Source organism: Parasteatoda tepidariorum, chromosome 1 (assembly GCF_982258835.1).
Source record: "Parasteatoda tepidariorum strain Cologne lab strain chromosome 1, Ptep-v5.0, whole genome shotgun sequence".
Classification (NCBI taxonomy): Eukaryota; Metazoa; Arthropoda; class Arachnida; order Araneae; family Theridiidae; genus Parasteatoda; species Parasteatoda tepidariorum.
Window position 1 is genome coordinate 39,443,683 of NC_141755.1, and position 24,593 is coordinate 39,468,275.

Consider the following 24,593-nt stretch of genomic DNA (forward strand, 5'->3'; position numbering starts at 1 on the left):
AGGTAATGAAGATTGCCAGCAATGTCTGCAAAGATAGTAAAACTGAAATCACTAGAATATCAGAAGGGAAATATTGTATTGGAGGAAAAAATGTTTTTGTTCGTGTAAGTTCTATTTATAGTGCATTTCATGCATTTATTTCTTATTGCATTAAATAAATATTCGTCGTTAATGAAATAAAAATAATAATTTTATAACTTCTTTGCAAGTTTTTAGTGAGTAGAAAAAGGTGAAGAAAAATACTAAAAGTTTTTTTGTAATTCTTCGCAGTTTGTTGATTTTATTTTTAAACAAAATTAAAAACTCAACTCGTAGGCTGTGACTGAATCTTGAAACTTAAGAACATAAGAATGGCTATTATCTCCATAGTTTTCTTCTGAAAAGCAAGGTCCGGGCAGATTTTTCACCGTAATTTTACATAATTAATGAATTAAATAGTAATGGTAGTTTATTTATCTAGTATTATTTTAAGCTTCTAATGTTCTAATAAATATATAAGAAGTAGTTGTCTGAATGCTTTTTAAAAAAAAATTTGGATACAACAAAAAATATTGTATTTTAAAAAAATATATATTTCAATGTTTTAAAAGGAAATTATTGTAATTTACGGACTATCAGATTTATAACCAGGTGGCAAGGATATTTAACATATACTGTTAAAATATCAAGACGTGTATATGAAATCATTCTTTCTGACACTATTTATCATTGATTGCTTGATCAGGAAACTGGTTTCTTAGAAATTACCGATTTAATCTCTCTATTGATTAAATTAAATATATATTGAGTGAGCGACATTAATAGTACAGGCCTAAGTTTTCGTGTCTCGTACAGTTATTTCCATCCATTACAGTAATATGACTGTTACTATAAAAAGTGTTTACTAATATGCTTTTCTGTAAATTCTTTTGTAGCTTTTAAATGGTAAACACGTGATGGTGCGTGTTGGCGGTGGTTGGGATACTCTGGAGCATTTCCTGTCCAGACATGAACCTTGCCAAGTCATTGTTGTTAACAGAAAGCCTTCACTGTCAGATGAATACATCTCATTGGCCTGCAATGGCTCCCCTGATTCTTTCCTTCACATAAGAGCCAAATACAAGAGTCCACTCTCAACACCAACTACGCCAGAATTTAAAAACTATTGATCTCAACTATCAGAAAACGTGATTGTCTTTACTAGTGAAACCTCATACATGTTTAGATTTAAAGCGACTAAAACAGTTTTTGCCAAATGACTTTAATTGTAGTTGTTCTTTATTGTGATTAGCATTTAATCTTTAATACATAGCCAAATTAGTGTTAAATATTTATATAAAAGACGTTCAATTTTCTTTCTAAAGTTTAAGGATTATTTTTTGTACTTGTACAAAACTGTTTCTATAAAAAAATTTTGTAACTAAATATATTTTAAATACATTGAGGGTCATTTATATTTTAATTTAACTATTATTTTCTGTACTTATCTGTTAATATTCTGAAGCAATTGCTATAAATGAGGTTAGTAAGATTTGACTGATCATTATACTTTGTATAATTATTTATGAAGATGTGATTTAATCACTTGTAATATAGATTGATGTCATTTAACAATAACAATCAAGCATGCTTTTTTTTTTTTTTTGAAAAATAAGCTAATTTTATTTTTAGAGAATGCAAAATTACTAACTAAGGGTAAAATAATAGATTCAAACACTGCCATTCTTAATAGGAAAATAAAAGAATATAAAACCATAAGAAATCAATGCATGCTTGTCTTCCTTATAAATCAATTGATTCAATAGTCAATTAATAAAATATTTTTATCTATAGAAAAATTATGTTAAATTTATATTTTACTTTTATTCAAAGATTACCTTTTTGCCATTAGGAAGATTTAGTAAACGACAATCACGTTTATGAAAATAATGCCACATTTGATAACGAACAAATTGTGATCAGTGATTATTTTCCTTCATTTTTTTTTAACAGTTATGCTTTCATAATTGCTTGGTAGAATAAGATATTTTCACAGAAGATTCTTGTAGATGATACATGAAAAATAACATTGTACATAAAGATGTCAAAGATACTTTTCCTGTATACGACTTTGCCATACATTGTAAAAATTAACATTCCTCCTTGAACACTTTAGTTTGTACAAACATGGATTAGTGTATAATTTGTGTCTGTTTGTGTACATATTCTGCTTATGGAAAGTGATATTTTTTGCTCTGTTTAATTGATGTTATATATGTTATTTCACATTTACTGCTTACTATTTTAATTAACAATAACTAGTGACATTTTATAATTTTCTTATCTAATAATCAAGAATTTTTTATGGGTTATATTGCTTTTCTGATGACATTCTTAATTTGTATACTAGTTAACATATTAGAACTACACACTAAAAAAAATAATAATAACTGTTTATAAAAACTATTAAAAATTAAGTATAGTACAGCTTTCAGGAGAACTTCTTTCAGACTTCAGCCTCGCGTCGTGGCGGGTACCATGGTTATGAGAAAAAAAAAATCGAATAGGGGTGTGGGGTGAATAGTTTTGCCTTGATCTTGGCATAGGTCAGCGTGAGTAAACCAATCAACACCTTCATTCCTCCTTTGCACCCCTGTTAGAAATGTGTTCTTGCTTGTTACCATAGCAGCAGACAGTCCCAGACATTTAGCCTGGAGTTCTCCTCAAAGCCGCACTATAGTAGATTTTAAATTAATCAAAATACAGAGATAATAATTTTCAATCACATGAAGGAACATAAAGATATTTGCTGTTTCAACTATTCATAAATAAATAAAAGATATCATCAACTTCTCGCTAAAATGCATGTTGTGCATAGATTTTTAAAACAAAACTGAATGGAATGTAGGGTTTCTAAGAGAAAAAAGTTTTAATTTAATTAGTTCACTCTCTCACATATAACATGATTGCATTTTTATTTTTAAATATTTTAAATGCTATCAATGGATTTAATCTTACTTCAGTCCTGAAATAATACATGTAGGAAACTTCCTAATAATAATAAATACAGCTATCTGCAATGTATTTTTTAAGGTAAATTAGAAACATTTAAATACAATTCGATTTCAAAAATCAATCTTTTCCTATTTTGAAGTTTAATGGATGTTTGAACATTTTCTTTCAAACTAAAATTGTAAAGTTTTAGCTTTAGTAGGTTTTTAGGGTAAATTTTCCCACGATTTCTTCAACCCACTGGCGGTTTAGCAAAAGGGCAAGATTGGGAGAATGTTTCTCCCCGATGCACTATTTCCCTATCGAATAACATAGAAAAACCGGTTTTGCTATACAGTGAAGACTGCAGGTTAAAATACGACTTTTTACGTGCAGTGGGTTAAACTATCTACTATGTAAATTATATGTCTCATTGGGAATCTATTTAAAAATTTCAGTAGTAAATGTAAGAAAAATCCTTTATTAGAAAGTCCTACACTAAATTAAACAACAAAAAAAAACGTAATTGAAAATAGCAAATTTGGTACATTTCACTGATCATGTTTGCAATTGCACATCTCATTAAAATTAACACATTAACTATAGTAATATTTATGGAAAGTTTAAAATATGCATGCTTAATATGTATTTACATGATGAAAGATAATATTAATAAAATTTATCACCAAGGCTCTTGGAATAAAATGTGTAGATCTCAGTATCATAATAAACTATTCATCACATGTTCATTATAGCATATTGACATTGAATTTAAAAAAATTCATAATAGGTTTATAAGTAGTAAGTCTGATACATATCAGTTCAAAATTTCTTACATGACTTTTTCTTTATATGTTATTTTAATCTTGTTTTCTGTATTTGTCTTGTCCTCACAAAGAGCTTAGTACAAAATTGTTTAGCTGATAACTTTTCTTGTAAAAAGCAAAAAAGAATTTTGTTTTCTTTATTTTTGAATTTCGTGGAATAAAATAATTATTGACAGACTTGTTTGATCATTTAAAAATTAATATGTATCATAGTAGCTTATTTTTGTGGTAGAAATTAACACTGTAAAAATGCATACAAATAGAGCTTTTTCATTTTTATATCATTCTTAATCGATGTAAATAATGGTAATTAATGTTTATAAGAAAAAAAATATTTTGCAAGTAAAACAATTTATATGTTTAAAATATGTAGTAGTTAAATGCCATGCCTTCTTAGAGATTTTCCTTTAAATTATATATATACACAATATCTCATCAGATTGCTTGTTATTGGCAACCAGTAAAACAATCAATATGTTTAAAATACAAGTAAAACAATCTATAAGTTTAAAATATACAGTAGTTAAATGCCATGCCTGCCTAGATATTTTCTTTTAAATTATATATATGCACAATATCTCATCAGATTGCTTGCTATTGGCAACCAGTACATCTGCCTATTTTAAATCCATATATTATATCTTCTATCATTATCCTTGAGTGAAAGAAAAAGCAGTGTACACATTTAAAAAAGTTTTTTCTTCTTTTTTTAAGCATTGTCGTTTTACTCAGGGATAGATAGTACAGACCTTTTTCTTTTCACCCAATTGAATCAAAGTATTATTTTCTTTGTGGGGGGGGGGATAAGGTGGTTAAAAAAATAAATAAACCCTTTCTGAAGTTAAAATTTGATACATTTATTTGTAGAAATGTCTTAAGCTTTAATTTTTCATGCTTTCTTGTTTTTTTTACATAAAAAAAGGGGGTGTTTAAAATTTGTCAACTATTTTCAACAAAACCAAACATGATTTTTTGCTAGAAAAGACTATATGCCAAATGGATGATTATTTTTTAAAATTTTTAATTGAAATATACTTTTTCTTCTCCTTTTTTGCTAAACTAAAAAGAATTAAACTACTTTTTTTATATATAAATTCTGCCTCAAATGTTTTAATCACATGATCAAAAACATTAATTTTAATATTTTAAAACAAATTTTTGTTTCATTCCCCTTTAAATATGCACTGAATATAAAATGAAACTATTTGGTATCAATTTCTACCAACATTTTTGGTCGACAGGATATTACACAAGTACCAAAACTAGATATATTATTACAATTAACATGCCTGTCACAGAGGTCCAATGTTTGATGGGGGGGGGGAGCAAAAATTGAATTCCATTCATAAAAATTTTTTAAATTTTACACATAAGGAAAAAAATCATTCTTCATCGCTGTTTTGTTTCTAACTGTGCCGGCCAGTGATGCCTATGTCAATTATACTATTATAATTTTCAACTTCTCAGAAATAAAATAAATTTTTTTATTATAGATAAAATACAATGGAAAATCCCATTTCAGGAATCATTGGGATTTAGGAAAGTCTATAAAACAGTTTTTTTTTTTTGGATAATAAATCTTTAAGGTAAAAACACATAAAAATATCCGTACTGAATAAAAAATAACAAATCAACGATAATTATCAGTAATTTCAATCAATGACTAATAAATCCACAAGGTTTGCATGGTTGCACTATTTTTTGCAACTTTTGTTACACATTTCCACATGATTTTTCGAAATCTAAATGTTTTAACATATTATAACATACCTACCCTAAATACTAAATCCCACCTTTATGTCACTTATAATTTCTCCCGTCACTCAATTAGCAACGATCCCATAGTTTTGCTGATTGCTTCTCAGAGAGTTATTAAAAAGTATTTTTAGTTGGTTTCACAAATCTCAATGTTTCAATACGATATTGAATCGTGCATTTCGCACTCAATTATTAAAGATTCCTCCGCAATCCCACGTGGATTTACAATTGCATTTTGTCAGTTTCTGCTTGCAATTTTCAAAGTTATTTTAATCCTTCATTATCACACACGAGAAATTTTGTATCCCGCATTTGTAGAATTTACTTTTTTATGCACTTGATTTGTGACCATTTTGTCAACGTGGTTCTGTCAATTGCATTTTCAACAGTTTGGGGATTTTGACATAGTTTTTAAAATTTCGATTTCATTTTTAATATATTATTACGATTCTCAAATTTGGAATTGCGCTTTTGAATAATGACTTAATAACCCACTTTAGTTGCAATGATTCCATCTCAAATCTGGAATTTTTTCAAAATGTGAAATTTTTGAGCACTCTAAGCATGAGATTCTTGGTTTTAATTAATAATCCACTTATGCAAGACACAAGAAAAAATATTGCAATTTTTTTCCCACAGTAGTAAAATGTAGAATTTTATTTCCATAATATTCAATTTTTTTTCCTTCATATTGCAGCAAAAATCAGAAGTCTGGTAAGAATCATAAAAAACCGGAAAATAAAGTTCTCATCCCCGTATACTTTTTTTTAACCAGTTGCAAGTTTAAGAAAAGTTTTAATCTTCGGATAAGGGAAAAAGAGTTCTCTTTATAATGATTGTTAAAAAGTGTCCGGAAAAGAGACCTTTCTGGTAAAAGGACATCCAGATATGGGATTTTGTACAGTATTTTTAACTTTTAAATATAATTCAGAGTAATAGACTTGCCTTAAACCTTTCTTGGTTTTAAATAAAAATTTCTACAAAAACGTTGAAATGTTGAGAGAGTGGAATTTTGTAATATCTTGAATTTAGTATTTCTCTCTTCCAGAAATTTTATTTTATTACTAAAATTTTGCTATTTTTTTAATTTAAAAGACAATTATAAAATATAGCTACAGGGCCATTCTCCACTGTAAACACTCTAAACCTCAATTTTTATCTTTTTTGTACATATTTTTTATTTATTCAATAATAAAGTACATAGGTTAAATCATAAAAAATGAGATAAAATAATAGTTTTATCTAAAAATTTTATTATGGAATCAATTCTTGAAATTTAGCATTGAACTTTTTAAATTTTCTTGTTACAATCAACATATTAACATTTATTTCCTTAGCTGAAAAAATATTATAGCATTTAAATTTTCTTCTTTTTTTAAATATATCTATATAATGCTCGTATTTAAAAATGAAATAAAAATTAAATTATTGCATTAAAATTATGCATAAAAGAACAATTTATTTTAGCGAAAATTGGCTGTCCCGTGCATAACACAAAAACATGATAATTTTTATTTTTCTTATTTATTTTTAGGGCAAAACAGAATCTGCTTCAAATTTACTTTCTTTCTCTTAGTACCAACTTATATTACAAAGGAAGTTCCTCTAAGTTCAATATTAGATAAAATATTAGCACTTGTTTTTATGTCCCGTGCATAACATAGATTTTTCTAAAAATCAGGAAAATCAAAAACTCCACGAGCATTTACAACTGTAGGTGGTTGAATAACTTTAACAACTTCTCTCATGTTATAAAACACTTTATCTTCCCGTCTTGGCCATTTCCAATATTTTCCAGACTTCATCATGGCAGAAACTTCAATGTCATTTCCTAGCACTTGCGTAACTTCTCCAGCATATAAACTATTATCATATCTCACAACTACCCAATTTCCTGCAATAATTCTTGTGGTGTTAATTGGTGTGGTATTAAAATTTTCTTTTATTGGTGTTAGTGCATTTTTATAAAATTTTAAACCAGAAGAAGGTGAATAAGTAATTCCGTGCATTTTAGAAATTCCTGGTATTACTCTTGCGTTGGCCCACATATCATTATTTCTGTTTATGTCTTTATCCAAAAACAGCATAACTGTAGTTGATGGCATAGCTTTTTTTACAACGTTTGCAAAATCTTCTGCAGACTGCACAATTGGAGCTGTAGATTTTTTTGACCTAACAGCGTTTCGTACCAAACATTTTGCTTTACCACCAATTCCATCCACCACACCTTTGCCATGAGAAGATGCAAAATATTTCCAGTGGAAAGTCTTATAGAATTTATTGCTAAGGTCTTGCAGCAGCAAGGTCATGAACCTATTTTTAAACTCTGATGAAGGTCCATCTGTCCAGATTACCTCTTCAAGAAATTTATTTTCTTCATCATTTGGTTTGATTTCTTCATAAATTTTCTCAATGAAAGCCTTGACAGTATTTTTTTCTTTCTCGGTAGTGTCTGAACATATTAGGTAAGTATTGCATTTTTCGCGTACGAATACTGCAGCTGTAAATAAAGTTACACTTTTTCGACTCCAAAGTGCACTCTGTATTTCATCTTGATATGAACAACTGTAGTTCATTGCAAAATCCAGTTGCAAAACTCTTTTTTCTTGTGAACTTTTATCATTTTGGAATTCTTGGAATTGAATTCTTTTTGTGTTAATATGAGCACTTATTGACGAAAAATTGTCGTGTGTACATTCCAAAACTTCTCCAATGCATGTCTGTTTCACTTGGCAATATAATTTTGCTTCTTCATTTTTTACCCATTTTTTCCAACACACGTTCTGAGAAAGATCTTCATTACATTTCAATTTTTGCCCTATGCAGCAATTTTCACAAAATCCTTGCCAACATGTAGAGTTTATCAAATCATCACAAAGTGTTTCTTGCCAAAATAATTTTGAATTGTAAGAAACTTTTAGTGCTTTAAGCTGAAGAAAGAAGTTTTCACATACCATGCATTTGCACTGATCTTCTGGTGTTTGACGCAGCAGAAAAACATTTTCCGGTCTTAACTTGCAAAATGTGGAAAAGCTGATGGAACAATTTGGGTATTCATCCTTAAAAACGGAATAAGCTTCTTTCAGATAAGTCACCAAATAATATTTTCTTAATTTAATTTTCTCACCATTCTTCCAAACTGTAACTTCATCTTTCATCCCTGGTGCTGTAAAAACAATATCTGGACGAAAAAAAAATTCTTGTACTAAATTATGTGACTCTTCATCACTGATGGTATTTTTCTGAGTAGCATGTATGTTTAAGCCCAAGTTTGTTGCAATTGCAGAAACTACTGCTTTTTTTTTGGTTGGAGATTCTGGTAAAGATTTTAATGATTTTCTCATTGCTTTTCCAAAAGCTTGAGGAGTCTTGTAGGTATTTTCAATTAGGCTGCTTGATGGTGTATTGTTCCTTAACTCTGTTTTCTTTCTTTGGCGATACAGTTGTTTTCTTTTTGTTTCCTTACTTTTATATTTTTCATATTCAATTGTATTATTCTGTCTTTGTTTCTTTTCATTTGCGCGTTTTGCCCTCATGCGTATTCTATTTTTTTCTTTTAGTTCTTCACCATGCTTCTGCCTAAAAAGTTTAGCTCTATCTTTTCCTGTTAATTTTGCTGGAACAGGGGCCACCTGTAGTTCTAAAAATATATATATTTAAAACAAACATGATTTTAGTTCATAATTTTTTACATCATTAAGGAAAAGAAATCAACTAGTATTAAAAACTTCTAAATTCAAATTTTTTAGAATTCTAAATTCAAATTTTTTTTCAAAGAATTTAATTTATTATAATAAATAAATTTTAATTTACAAAGCATTTAATAGAATATAAAGCCAACTTTACATTCTTAAAAAATATAAAGCCAGATTTATTTAAAAAATACAGAATTCAAATGTTCTAGCTTCTAAACAATCAAATGTTCTTTAATAAAAATGTTCTAAAATTAGGCTTAACAAATTTAATGTAAATATGCATATAAACTTAAACTTTATACATATAAACTTTATTGCAAATAAACTTAAAATAGAAATAAACAGTAAAAAATATTAACTTACTTTTGCTTGGAATAAAAGAAAAATAATGCTCAATTATCCTTTATAATGATTTATAAAGCTTCTAATCCAGATCACAAAACTATAAATAAGTGTTGCCACTTTCCTGTGAATGAATTAGTGTTGCCACTTCAAAATATACATAATTAAATCAAGTGTATACTTTCGGGTGTAGTGAATTACAGACATATCCCGTGCATAACATTAGGCATGTCCCGTGCATAACACAGATAAAATAAATTTATAATCTTATCAAATAATGTATTTGGAAAACATGTAGCATAATTGAATAGAAGTAATATTTATTAGTTAAGAAAAAAATATAATGACAATACACAAGTTCTAAATTCACAGAGTTTATGAATAATAAAAGTCAAGGTAGAAATTTATCTTTTTTCTGAGTCCCGTGCATAACGACTATATTAAATGTCTTTTCAAGTATTTAAACTTTAATTTTTGATTTCTTTTCAATACAATATTTAAGAAACAGTCTTGTTTTGATTTGAATTGTAAAAAAAAAATTAATAACTTCATTATTTTATTATTTTTATATACTTCACGGGTCTGCAAATGTCCCGTGCATAACAGGAGAATGGCCCTACATAGATTTTTTCCATTAATTTTTGAGAAGAAGGCTGTCGGCAGTATATTAATCATTTAAAAGCCAATTGGGTGCGTGCAACTAATGAAATGGATGTGTCTAATCATGTGGCTTTGAAAGGCATGCTAAGGTTGCAGCTTTAAGGATTATCACGATGCTGAATCAATTTTCAGATCAGATTTAATTGGATACCTACAAGCAACTGCTTGAAACATGACAGCAATGAAACATGAAGATTGCACAAATAGTTAATCAAAATATGATCATTCGATGAAAATTGAATCAATGTGGATTAATTTTTTTCACTTAAGATTTACAAAAAATACTTCACAACAAATATTATTGCACTTTTATCTTGTAAAAATAATCGACACTTTTCAGTTAGCCGGGGAGCTTTTTGGTTACAAGGAAATTCCATAATTTTTTAATTTATTTTTTTATGCGTTTAAAAAAAATAACAAAAGTAAAAGTTTGCATAAGTTTACATTTTTTGGCGACTTTTTAGGTGCGACGGGCTAACCAAACTATTCACAACACGTTCTACGTAGAAAATTTCAAACCAAAATTAGGATCTTTCCATTTCTTTCCCAGTTCTTTATTAATGTCAGGAATGTTAAACTCTAATGGTTCTGTTAGATAGGCATTATTTTTTCCTTCTAATGCTTCTCCATATTGTTTTGAAATATTGTCTATTTCTTCACAAATATTCTTTGAGCTTTGAAGTACTTTATCCGTTAAATAATCAAAAGCAGCAGCCCAATCATCTCTGTAACAAGAAAGAGCTGCTATTGAACCTGAAGTCAGGCAACCGTCTATTTGTAAACGAGGAGGTAAAGTTTTTTTACTAGACAAAGTAGCAATATCAACTTCCATTAAACTATCCCATACAAGTTTCCCCTCAGTAGTGATTTTAGAAAATTTATTTTTTCTTGAAACTTTTTTAGAGCTTTTTTTGGATGTGCCGGCTGCTTGAATTTGTTCACTTTCAAGTGAAAGGAACTTCTCTTCTTCAGGATTCTCAAGTTTCTCTTTAATATCAGAAGAGACGGAAGTAGCAGGCTTGGAATAGTAATAGGTAAATTTTGAACCACTTTTATCAACAGATTCACATTTTTCAATTATCCTATCTTTCAAAGCAACCAAATTATTACGAGCTATAAACTTTTCGTCGCTTTTTTCCAAATTCCCAGGGGTAGAAACACGTTTATTTTTAGAAAATTTTAAATCTGCCTTCAATTTTGGAGTCTTCTTTTTCTTTGGTTTAGGAGAAAATTTGTAGTCAGGAAATTCTTGAGAATGAAGCTTTCGAAGTCGTTCAGCTTCTTTAGCAAAAGGAATTCTTTCTTGGTTAGTTAACATTTTCCATCTCTTTCCCAGCTGTACGCTAATTTCTGGGGATGGAATGCCGGGATTTTGGTCCATAATTTTTCTCCTTTCAATTTGACTCCAAATCATGAACGGATTCATAGGTCGCTTAACATGATTGACTGGTTTTTTACATTTAACTGCATCAGTATAGGGTGTCCGTGACTCTATGTCATCTTTTAAACTGTCAGAAGCTTCACGCCAATCAATATTATCATCTGCTGCATCCATTTTATTCAATAACTACACTTTAATTTTTTTCAAAAGTTTCACAACAAATAACAAAATATCCAAGTCCAAACCCAGAGAACACAACACATCAAACAATCAGATAGTTTCCTAATGTCTATTTCTGTTGACCAAAGTTTACTTTTTTAAAAAGCACTTTGCAACCTCAAAACTTAATTTCTAAATTGTTTCCCTTTAAAGACTCATTCTTTTAAGGTAAAGAATATAATATCGTTGCATAATTAATTAATTATAAGCTAAATTTTAAATTAAATGATAAAGTTTAAAACAATTCACGCTAATTCGCAGTGCAATAAATGTATGAAAATGAGCACCCGGAAGTTTACCGAACGAACATAAATAAAATTTATATTTTTCCTTTTTTCTCCGCTTTTCTAGTCTTTGTAAGCCAAGATATTTTATTAACTGTTGTATGTAATTCAAATAAACGATGTTTGATGGCTCCTTTTGCTAAGTTTAGATAATTTCAATGTCTTCTTTTTTCTAGCATTATTAACCTAGTTGATTCTTCTGTACATTATTAAACAAAAGAAATGGATGGTTTTGAATTTTTCTCAATATTTTTAATCGATGAAATAGAAAGGGGCAGAAGAATGCATGTTCGCCGGTCATTGAGAGACGCTCAAGATCCCTTATCGTTACCTGATCGAACATTTATGAGACAGTTTAGGATCAGCAAAAACTTGTTTTCTTTTTTAGTAGAGGAATTAAAGCCTGTTCTTCTTAATAAAGGAGTTGTCCGAATATCACCTCAAGCAAGAGTAAATAAACATTTGTATATTGGGCTGGAATTAATTTTAAAAATTATTCTATGTTAAGTGTTTTAAAATGATTTATCTATTATATTTTTAAAAATTTACAGTGGCAGGAAAAACTATCATACATTTTATGGGGATATTTCTATATCGTGATCTGTTGCGCCAACTGCAATCGATAAGGTGCAAAATAGATTTTAAACTTGAAATTTTTTTTAAAAAAAACATGTAGATGTTTGCCTAGGGTGGCTATTAAGTTATATCTTTTGAGTTGGGCCCTTCCTGTGATGTTTTTTTTTTCTTTCTATTTATAGCAGGCCACTGCCCGGAAGTTGCCAAGACTGTGATTCTTCTGCTTCAGATCATGATATGGAAATCTCCCACACTTCGTGAAAGATATTTTTATATTGGTACCTGTTAATGCTCATAGCTATAAAAAATTTCCATATGGCCACTTGCACCAAAGAGGCTTAAAATTTTAGCACCAACTGGGCTATAAAAACTGGACACATCCTGCATACCAAACTTATATTTTAAGTAGGGAAAAAATGATGAATGAAATTGCTTTTTTGACCAAAAAATGTTGATAAGCTCTAGCATTAATTTTCATCTAATAAACTAAACATCAACAGCAACTCAAAAGAATGCTAAACTTTAAATAAGAAAGCGTTATGAATAATATGACTGCCAACTTCTTTTTACCAGAAGATTTTATTTTTAGATTTTAATCGTAGCAGAATTTATTCTTTGTTTTTTTTCTATATTTTATAAATATGATTTTAAATGTTCACAAGTGCCATTATACCTAATTAATTTGCATATACACATAAATTATCTGATAATCATTGATGTGATATGAGGAACTATTGTAATTTATTTTGCTTATTGTCAGCAAAATTTTTATCTTACTTTTTCTGGAAAAAAGTTCTTAAAAATGCGCATGAGTTGGTAGCTAAGAAATAAGTATAATTTGTTTAATATAATTCCTATAAACAAGCATCTTATTTCAGCCAAATTGAACAAAATTGAAAAAAATCTTGCTGATTTTTATAAATAAGGATTATAGTAATCTTTTCAAATTTTTTTGACCAAAGTCAGGCAATTCCACCTTTACTTACCTATCATTTGTAGATTTTGAACATATAACTTAGTTAATAATCATCAAATATTTTTTACTGCAATAACTCTTAGGGTCCTCCGCAGTTTTTCTAAAACTTTTGATCCAGAAATTTGAATTTTTTAAAAAAAATTAAGAACTGACTTTTAAAGAAGTAAATGTCAAAATTGCACAGTGGACAATTAGTTAAATATTTCTATGAAATATACCAATATTTTTAAAGTAATATTTTTGTAATATTTATTTAGGAAATTCAAGTTTTAAAGATTTTGACTTTTAATAATTATGAAAAAAGCAATTTAATTTGTTGCAGACATAACATTTGGTGTTACAGACTCTATGATTTTAATTTCGATTAGCTTTTACAATATGGAAACCATAAATAAATAAAAGATTACGAAGGAAAATAACTAAAAAAGAAACTTAAGAATAAGAAGTCTTAATGATTTTATGAATGTGAATGTAAATATGAAAAGCAAGAAAGAATTTTATTAAAAATTTTTTGAGTAAAATAAATACTTTTTGTATACTTCTTTTGTAAAAGAATTGGTTACGTAAAGATTTACTAAGTAAGAAGTTCATATTTTTATCGTGTCTGCGATTAAATGTGAAATAAATAATGACGAATAACATTACATATTAGAGAGGTTTTATGAAAATCCACCTTCTTGTTTATTATCTGGTTTTTACATTCTCAATACTAAAGAAATTGCTTTGTCTTTCATTGACAATGTTCAAAAAGTAGAAATTTTGATAAGGTTTAAAACACTTTAATGTTAGTATTAAACTAAATTTAGAACAGTTTCAAGTAATAATATGTCCCAAAACAATTTTTTACAAACAGTATTAAACTAAAAAAAGAAACTATTTTTTCTAATCTTTATTTAAAATATAAATTTTGTAGTTTATTAAAAATTTTTGAAAAAAATAACTTAATTAACTTTTATAGTTTTTTTATTTTATTATAAATAAAACTACATATTGACTGTAATTTGGAAGCTCCAATGTCCGATCCAAGGTTTTCAAACATGCTCTTAATTTTAAGCTTTATTTAATTTAAATATTAATTTTCTACATGTGTAATTGCTTTGTAAGACTGAAACTAGTTTAATAGGAGAGGATAATTTTGACCATTTCTTCACTGGGCGAGGATAATAAAAGATTAAAGCTAGCTATTTCAAAAAATCCCATGAAAGGCAAAAAATGTGAATGAGATTAACATAAGTGCCACCAAAAACTTGCCATTATTTGCCATGATATACACTGACTGAGCAAAACTCATGGGATACCAACCTAAAATCTGGTCGGGGCCCCTCTGGCCCTGCGGAGTGCAGCGATACGGCGTGGAAGTGAATCTGCAAGGTTGTGGAACACGTCCGGAGGTAGTTGGCACCACACATCCTGCAGAGCGGCAGCCAATAGTGGCCTGTTCGTGGGTTGAGGATTCAATGCCCTGAGCCTGAAGTCGAGGGCATCCCAGATCTGTTCAATGGGGTTCATATCAGGACTTCGAGGTGGCCAATTCAGTCGTTGGAGCTCACCTGCATGCTCGTCGAACCAGGCACGGACGATATTGGTGACGACGTGGGGCTGCGTTGTCATCTTGATACATAGCAATGTCATCAGGGTGTTGAAACATGACAAAAGGGTGGAGATGGTCTCCAAACAGCTGAAGATACCGCTGGCAAGTCAATGTGGCATCCAGAACGACCAGGGGGCCCATTCCATGCCACGAAAATGCACCCCACACCATGACTGATATGCCACCGGCCTGGACTGTGCCCACTTGGCATGCTGGATCCATCGCTTCGTGCGTTGTGCGCCACACACGGTGCCTCCCATCAGCATGGAACAGTTGATAACGTGATTCGTCAGACCAGATCACGTTACGCCACTGTTGCAGTGTCCATCCGTGGTGATTGGTGGCAAATGCACGCCGAATTGTCCGATGACGCTGGGTTAGCAGTGGCACACGTGTGGGGCGACGGCTCTCATACCCGAAAACACGTATGTTCCGACAGATTGTCTACTGGGACACGTCTCTATCACGACCAGTGTTGAATTCAGCCGTGATTTGCTGCACAATTGCTCTCGTATCTCGAGTTACCACTCGTCTCATGTTTCGCCTGTTTTGGTCATTTAGGGCCTTTGGGCGCCCGGTATGGTGTCTGTAGAGGACTGTGACACCCTCATTCACCCATTCTCGGTAAACTCTCGACACGGTTGACCTTGGAAGCCGAATTCCTGAACCACTTCCAAAATGGAATGTCCCATGCGTCGAGCACCCACAACCATTCTGCGTTCGAATGCCGTCAACTCACGACGCATTTTACCTGATCACTCACACAGCCACTTCAAGCAATGTCTAACACACAACTGAGACCGTCGAGGAGACACCAGGTGGCGTTGGTCACACGTGTTGTCCATCCACAAATCAGAGCCCCGCTATCCCATGAGTTTTGCTCAGTCAGTGTATATAGCGAAAATAAATATCATTTATCCAAGTTTCGATGTATTTTGATTTTTGAAGTAATAAATGTATTTAGAAAGGATAGTTTATAATATTTTAACTCTACCTTTATTTTCCTCTTATTGTCAAGTAAATTTTAGAAAGTTAATTTTAGTTGTTTTATTTTTTAAAATTGTAAAGTATTGATATGTTTTGTTTCATGCAAATATTATATACATAGATATTCTTATAACTATTTAATTTTTATAGAACAAATTTGTTTTTTGACCATGTTGTAAATATACTTTTTTTATTGAGAGAGAAAATTACTTAAAATCAACATCCTTAAATTGCTCTTAAATTTGGAGAAAATTTTGTCTTTAAATTTTAGTGTTTGAAATTTTACAAGAGTAAAATTTCAAGAGTAGTTGGTAACAACAAGAGCTGTTACCAGCTTTAAGAATGAAAAATACCAGTTTTTCAACAGTAAACCACTACTTGACTTATGTAGTAAAATTTTTCGACATGAATATATTTTTATTAAATATAAATTCACTTAACATTTTCCCTTTTTATCTTTAAAGAAAATATATATATATATATATTGCCTGACTGGAAAAACTCAGTAGAGTCAGGGAAAAAATTTCTTCCGTTTTGTGTACGAATTCTGAATAAGAGTTTCAAGACCAAATTGTGACTATTTCACACAATATGTGGCAATACTTTTTGAAGAGAAGGTTCCAAAGTTTTTTTTTTTTTTTCATTTGCCAAATATCTACATTTTCTTGACAGGTATGTAAACAAACAACTATACATTGTTTGATAATAAATTCAAATTATTCAGTCTAGTTTTTATTCTAGATTTCAAGTTGTTTGCAGTTTTTCTTTTAAAAATAATTCAAACTGACATTTTTGAATAGGCAGTTTAAATAATTTTTTTTACTTAGTAGTGTTGTATTTTTTTCTTTTTGCATAACTAAATTTATGGTCCTTGCTATTATCTCCAAAGTTTTTATACTAATGCTTTTTTCCCCCTAGACTAATTCCACTTTTTGTGTTTGCAGATTCTAGTAGCTCTAAGATTTTATGCTACTGGAAAATATCAAAAGTCACTTGCGGATGATATCTTTGTATCTGTTAGTCAAGCTTCAGTAAGCCGATGTATTCATCAGGTTAGCAAAGCTATTAATGAATTATTGTTTCCAAAATATATAAAGTTTCCTACTGTTGAAGAGGAACAATCAGAAGGGCAAACAAAATTCTTTGAAAAATATGGATTTCCTAATGTCATCGGTGTGATTGATAGTACTTGCATTGCTTTAAAGTCAATAGAAGCACAGCATCCCAATTTCATTAATAGCAAAGGTGTTCACTCCCTTAAAGTGCAAATGGTGAGTTATTTTAAAACTTTATATGTAGTTACTATGATTATTATTTATTAAAGTTTCAGGATAAATTGTTTTTTTATTGAAAAATGCTTAATTAACTGTCTTAATTTCATGATAAAAACTTATCATTAATAAAACCTTAATGATACAGTGGGTTTGCTTACATGCTATAGTGTATCAAATTGACTAACACATAATTCTCCATCAAGAAAAAAATAAGCAGACTTATGTAAGCAAAATGAAAACAAAACTACAAAAAAAAATTATTTCTTTTATATTAATAACAGAAAGAAATAATTAATTTTGTTAAATTATTATTACTGAATCAATTGCTAATCACATTTTTTATACAATTACACGGGCAAAACAACTTCTAGCTAAACAAAATAACACTTAAGCAAACTATAAATAATATTCTAAATATAGTGGATTTTAGGAGTAAGAATTTTCAAACTTATTAAAGGAAAGTAAAATGCAAAAAGGGCAATTCCATAATTATTCTTGTTACATGTATTGGGGTTCTGCATAACGATTTGCTTTTACTTATGAGCTTTTCATTTTTAACTATACTATTTCATTTGTACTATTTTTTGCTGGATAACAGAAAAGAAAGCGTACCTTTTATATTTATGAAGGAAAAACTTCATAAATTTTAATAGTTTTAAAAATGGTGAATTAAATTATAGTTACTTTTGTTACCTGAAAAGTAAGAGTATTTTTAGAGGTATTTTTTAGAAGTATTAAAAGTAGAGGTATTTTTAGAGTACAGATTTGCATTAATGATTATATTATTTAACCTATAGAAATAATCATATTATTTTCAATAATTTCAAGAAAGGAAGAAAACTTATTATGTGATAGCTGTAAAAAGTTTTAAATCTGAACAGATTGTTTTTTGTTTTTTTTTTATGAGAAAAATTCCTGGTTACTCTTGTTACTTCCTATTTGAAGATTTGATAAGAAATTTGCAAAGTACATGATGAGTGAAAAGTTTATAATGTTGTATTTATTTAATTTTTTACAGCAGAAATAGTTTTGGAATCAACAACAGATAAAAAACTTTTTTTCAGTAATTTTATTATTTTTTTTATAAAAATTTCTTCCTTGAAATTTTGACCATTTCCAGTTTAAAATGTTGTATATTTAAAATTTGTTTTCTCAAGAACTGTTTGACTGACTTCAGTTGTATTTTTCCATGTCAAATAACATTCTTTTAAATAATTTCAAAATTTGTATATTTTACAAGTAGAAATTTTCTACTATTTTTAAATGAAATAATAATAAATAATCATCAAAAATTATTAATTTGCGTTGAATAAATGAATAACAATTGTGAGCAAAATTTTTTCGATTTGCTTAATATCTCGGAATTATGCTAGAAGTAGAACTAACATTAAAGGAGTCCTAATTTTCAACTGCTCTCCTATTGAGGCCATGTTTCCCAGAGCCTGACTACTACCCCCTCCCCCATATTTTGAAGATCAGCAATCCAAATGTAGATATGAATTTGAGTTAACTATTTTACTAAAAATTCGTGTTTCTTTATTATATGCCGGTTTATAAATTGACAAAAATTATTCAATAAACAAAAAAGTTTGTTGTTACTCTTGTTACAAAATTAATTTTAGAGTTGCTGCAAATAAACTGTATGGATCAATTTCAAACCATTAGCTATTGCTCAAAGCAGCACATTCATATGGATGTTTTTGATTTTAAAAATAATTTTTTTAATTTCCGATAAACTTTTATAAATTTTTGGCTACTCTTGTTACGTTTAAAAAAAAATTGATCCTTTTTAGTACAGTAGGACATATTTTTTAATATTAACCGAAAAAAGTGTGCTTACCAATAATATAAAAAACTATACTTTAACAAAGCCTGATAAATTACTGTATGAATTCTTCCAGTTTAATTTTCTGAACTGAAACCTGATATAAAATATATCCATTTAATTTGAAGAAAAAAATTCATGGTCTTACTTTCTATGGTATTTCCTTTTTTTTTTTTTAATCATAAATTATTTTTATGTACAGATTTAAAGTAGAGATTTATATTATTTTAAATAAGTACCTGCTTTTAGATAAAAAAGATCCAGAAATTTGGAAGTCCTGGGTTTCAAGGACGTGTTGTTTCCAAACGGAATCACTGTGATTATGTAGTGAATGGTTATGTGATGTGTGTTGTTTCACAACCAGCAAAATCTATTTTCTGAAACTTTTCTAGAAAGACTTAAAAGATCTGTCTCTTTTGTTTTTTCTTTTAACAGTAACAGCTTAAGTTTTATTAAAGATTATATAGAAGTTTGGTGTTTTCAATACTTTATGCCTTTTTTCTGAAGGTGTTGTTACTTTGTCAGTTGTGTAACATACCTTTCCTTATATGCTCTTATTTACTTTTGTTTTATAATAAAAAATATTTATTTTTTGTTACTTGTTTTGTCCATTGACAGGTAACAGATTCCTCATTGAAGATATTAGGTATATGCTCCGATTCTCCTGGTGGCACAGAGGATAGTGCTATGTGGTATAAAAATGAAATTAGGGAAATATTGTCATTGCATCAAAATCATAACTCATGGCTTTTGGGTAAATAGTATTTATTCAGATTGCTATTATTTCTTTTTCATAAGTTTATTAAAACTAATTTTATTTATGCAGTACCTATATTATATTGTCATTATATTTGCCGTTTTCTAAGAAAATAAAGTTTTGACAAGGTAAGGTTGTTTTATTTACTTTCTCCTCTGTTACTAGCATAATAGTTTTAAATTTATTGCTTTAATACTCATTTGATTTTTATATTAAGATGAAATTATTTATCATCTTTCTTTTTTGCTTGAAATTTTAAAAAAAAACAATACTATTTGCATTATTGGTTCATTCCGTTCAGAGTCGATAATTGTAGTTATCTTCATCATTGATAAATTATTTTTGTATTCATATATAACTTAAATCTTAACTAAAATTCCATATAGGGTAAAAAAATTTTTTCTCTTAACAACTTTAAAAGTGTTCTACTTGCAAAAGTATAATAATTTTGTTTGAAACTGCTGTAATTGTTTAAAGTAACTAGATTTGTTTTATGGATTATTAAATTTTGTGAGTTTCTTCTGATTTATAATAGAATGTTCTCTTGGATTTTTTTTTTTTTTTATGTCAGAAAATTCCCTGAAAAAAATTTTTATGCAACTTTTTGCTAGCTTAAAATATTAAATATATCAGCATTTCTACCAAATTAAAAAATGGATTTCATTTAAACTTTTCTTTCTAAATTCATTTCATTTATTTGCGTAGTTTTTTTTAATCAAATATATTTTTTTAATTTATTTAATATATTACAATAATCTAAAATGAATGTAATTTTCTTTTCAAAATTATAAATTTAGAAATATAGCAATGAACAGAAATAAATTAAATTTATGTATACCAATTTATTTTAAACAGGAAATATTATTCAAATAGTATTAAATTTGTAAATACCAGTACTGTATAGTTTTAGGTTATTCCACAGAAAGTAGAACAGTAATGAATCACTTTTTTTATTTCAAATTAAATCGCCAAAAAAGAAAAGCAACTAAATTAAAACTATGAATCAATGAAAACTAAAATGAAAGAATTTTTCATATTTTTCATTAATTTTCTTCAGGGTCAGTATATCATCTAGAAAATTTATCAATTCATATAGTAATTTTGTTTGTTTTGTATTATTTTTTATAATTGTGTATTCTTTTTTCATTTAACATTACGAAAATAAATAAAAGTATGTGTACTATTATGATAAAAAGGGTCAATTTAATTGTTCTTTGAAATGTAACAAGGGTGACCAAAAACTTATAATAGTTAATCCTAAACTAGAAATATTTTTTGAAATTAAAAATAGGATGTGCTGCTCACCTGTATTTATACAATAGTCGAATGCTTGTAGCATATCTATATAGTTTACCTGCAGTTACTCAAAATTTAATTTTCCAACAAGAGTAATTTTTTAGTTTTTGTAACGAGCAACCACAAGTTTTTTTTTTTTTTTTTTTTTTTTGTATATTGAATTATTTTTGCCACTTTACGAAGAGAAATTTCAAACAAAATCTTGAGATTTCAACAAATTCTCAAGATTTTGTTTCAAATTTCTCTTCGTATTTGATTTTATGTATTTCTTGTTTTTTTACCTGGACTTTTAAAAAACCTTCAGGGGTACTGAGAGAGCTAATTTTGACATTTATCCACTCTCTCAATAGAAAAGGTTTTGTTCTATGGCTTCCGGAACAGGTACCCCCTAAAGACGTCGGCTTTGGTGGCCATATTTTTATTTTATTTTCATTGTTTTTTCTTTATTGCTTCAATTAATCTTTCTTTTATTCTGCTGCTTTTAAGCGTGTTTCTTTCAAGGAAAGTTCTGTTAGTATAGAATTTTATATTTTGTATTCTTTTACTAATTTTGCCACTTTAACTAACTGTGATAGCTAAAAGAAGCTTTTGAACTCCTAATGATAATTTTATGTTATGCATAGATACTTGACACAAAGCATCAAATATTTTTTGGCTCCATCTCTCTGCATATGCCCAAATCCAAACTTATTTTTCTTACTTGTAAATAGTAATGGTCATTTTAAACAGGCATTGTGTTATGAAAAGTTGTAAACAAGTATCGTAATTGGATTTTTATTTTTAAAGAAAGTAGTTCCTATAAAATTAATTTATATCTATTATTTTTACTTTTAAACATATTTTTTTCATGGAAGATTACACTAAAATGTTATACAAAAATAAAATGTCACAAAAATAGTTATTGAATTAAAAGTTTTGGATTAGTCCCTGAACTTCAAATGTTTAAATGTAAAATTTCTGGTCTGGCTCTCAAGTCATTAATTCTAAACTTTTAAACAAAATACTCACCACTTTTTAAATTCTATAAGTAATGCATTAATTTTGATCTGTAAAGGGAAATATTACATAAAAGTTTTCAAATATTATATATTTTTTAAAAAAATGAAATGTAATTTTTTGAACAATTCTATTTTTTACTTAGATTTAATAAAATTTTCTAATTCATTTCAGGTGATGGTAACTTTCCTCTGGAGCCCTGGTTACTAACTCCTTTTAAGAATCCAGATGAAAATGAAAAAGTGTTCAACAAAAAGCATTACGCTGCAAGGGAATGCATGAGAAAATGCAAAAGAACAATAAGATCACGATTTAGGTGTTTGGATAATGAACTGAAATTAAGTTATGCTCCTGGCCAGGTATCACAAATTATAGATGCTTGTGCAGTTTTGCACAATCTGTGTATCATAAAGAATGTTCCTTTCCATTTGACTGAAAGTGTAGATGAAGATAGTGATGATTCTGATAGTGAGGCAAATGACAATGGTGAACAAATTGACGAAAACATTAATAGCATTATTAATGATATGGCTTCATTCACTCGTCAAAGAGTATTGAAAGATTTTTTATCAACTACCTTATAGTAAATTTCAGCTGAAATTGTTGCTTTTTTAATCTTAACAAATTATTAAGGTACTAATGATAATAAAAATCATATAATGATGATCGATGATACCATAATGATGATTCCTTATAATGATGGTTATAATTTAATTATGATAATGTATTTTGCTGAAATATTATGTTAACTAGTCTTCCAATTTGTCCTATGATAAATTTAAGATTGACTGTAGGGCCAAGAGTTTTTTTTTTAACACTTTCATTTTATTTTATCTGTTTTTTAATTGAATATTTTTGCATAAATTATACATAACTTTTCATAAAAAATAATTGTTTTAGAAATTTTTTATTAACATTCAATATTATAATTATTTTTATCAATTTATAATTTTTTAATGATATTAGGTGCTTGTCTCACCCAACTAGTCATCACTTCCAGGTTCGGCATGCATTTCAATATTCCTTTTGTCCAACCTCACCATTTTTCCAAAATACTTTTTTTTTCCCAGTTATAATTATTTACTTAAACAGCGAAAAACTTAAAAAATTAAATCATTATTCTAGAAAAGTTCGAATAAATTATTCTTTTCCTATTAATGAACCTAAGATATACATTTCCTTTTCAACATAATTTCAGAAAAATCATGTTATTTTACTAAACTTCAAAATTTAGCATTTTCTAAATAAATCATTCCAAGCATTTGTGACATCTAATTCAAAAATATCCATTATTTTCTTATTTGAAAAGTGTATTGGTGTGATGATAAAAGATTTATTCCCCTCAAAATTAACAATTGAAGCATCTAAGTACATGAATTTTTTCGCCCAATCAATACATTAAACATTGAATATGTTTCACAATTTGTATCAAGCATATGTTTCATAATTATATTTTCTGTGTCCAAAATCTTACAAACTAATCCTTGTTTTTAACAAAAAAAGAGTTTTTTTTTTTTAGATATTTATTTGTATATATGTATTTATACTTTTTTCTTAATTGTAAATAAATTATTTGTTGAATTTGCATTTTTTAAATTCCTCAGTATTCTTAAAACTCAAGTTCAGATGATTATTTTTTAATTTCAGGTAACTGTCCATTTGGTTCTGGTTAATATATTAACAGAATGTTCGGACATAAAGCTAAAATAATTGCACACTTAGAAACCCAAATATCTTGTGTTTTTATGGAAAATATTGATGTTTAAAAAGAAATAAACAATAAAGATTGAGAATCAATTTCAGGTTTTTCCGAGCAGGGATGCTTAGCCTCCTAATTCATTAACAGAAAACCTAAACAGAAGAATGAGCTATAGTGATTATTGCAAGGACTAATAAACGACTAACGGTTCCACCCTGATAAACAGTTTAAAAAATAAAATTTTTAATGATACAGGGCTGATTGTGCTCCGGATTTCCGGAATTTTCGCAAACAATGATCCGGGGATCGAAGGTCCAGACGTTTAAAAAAATCAAAGATCACAAAATTTCAGGAAAAAAAATTTTCAAAGGTGGAACTTAAAAACACAGTTTATTTTATTCGTTTGTAAGGGAGAGCCAGAAAGATACTTTATAAGCTTATATTCATGATTAATAAAAATTTTTTTATCAGTAAATAGTTGTTATAATCATAAACTCAAGA

The 24,593-nt window shown here is 28.4% G+C and overlaps 3 protein-coding genes across 8 annotated transcripts in view; 2 read left to right on the forward strand and 1 right to left on the reverse strand.

Moving 5' to 3' along the window:
* The window catches only part of LOC107438242 (growth arrest-specific protein 2), a 193,436-nt gene extending 189,485 nt beyond the window's left edge, over positions 1-3,951 (forward strand). For all 6 annotated transcript variants that reach the window (XM_071179981.2, XM_071179984.2, XM_016050469.4 and 3 more), the window contains 2 exons: positions 3-104; positions 915-3,951. In XM_071179981.2, coding sequence (XP_071036082.1) covers positions 3-104; positions 915-1,148 — 336 coding nt within the window. In that variant the 3' untranslated portion in view covers positions 1,149-3,951. The remainder of the gene's footprint in view (positions 1-2; positions 105-914) is intronic.
* A 5,923-nt stretch (positions 3,952-9,874) lies between these two features.
* LOC107438244 (uncharacterized) lies at positions 9,875-12,106 on the reverse strand. Its single transcript, XM_016050476.4, has one exon. The coding sequence runs from the start codon at positions 11,784-11,786 to the stop codon at positions 10,731-10,733; it is 1,056 nt and encodes a 351-aa protein (XP_015905962.1). The 5' UTR covers positions 11,787-12,106; the 3' UTR covers positions 9,875-10,730.
* Positions 12,107-12,112: 6 nt separating this feature from the next.
* On the forward strand, positions 12,113-23,980 carry LOC107438243 (putative nuclease HARBI1). Its single transcript, XM_016050474.4, has 4 exons — positions 12,113-12,565; positions 17,190-17,516; positions 19,963-20,098; positions 22,568-23,980. Exons 1-4 carry the CDS (start codon positions 12,338-12,340, stop codon positions 22,975-22,977), a joined length of 1,101 nt encoding a protein of 366 aa, XP_015905960.1. The 5' UTR covers positions 12,113-12,337; the 3' UTR covers positions 22,978-23,980.
* The last annotated feature ends 613 nt before the right edge of the window (positions 23,981-24,593 follow it).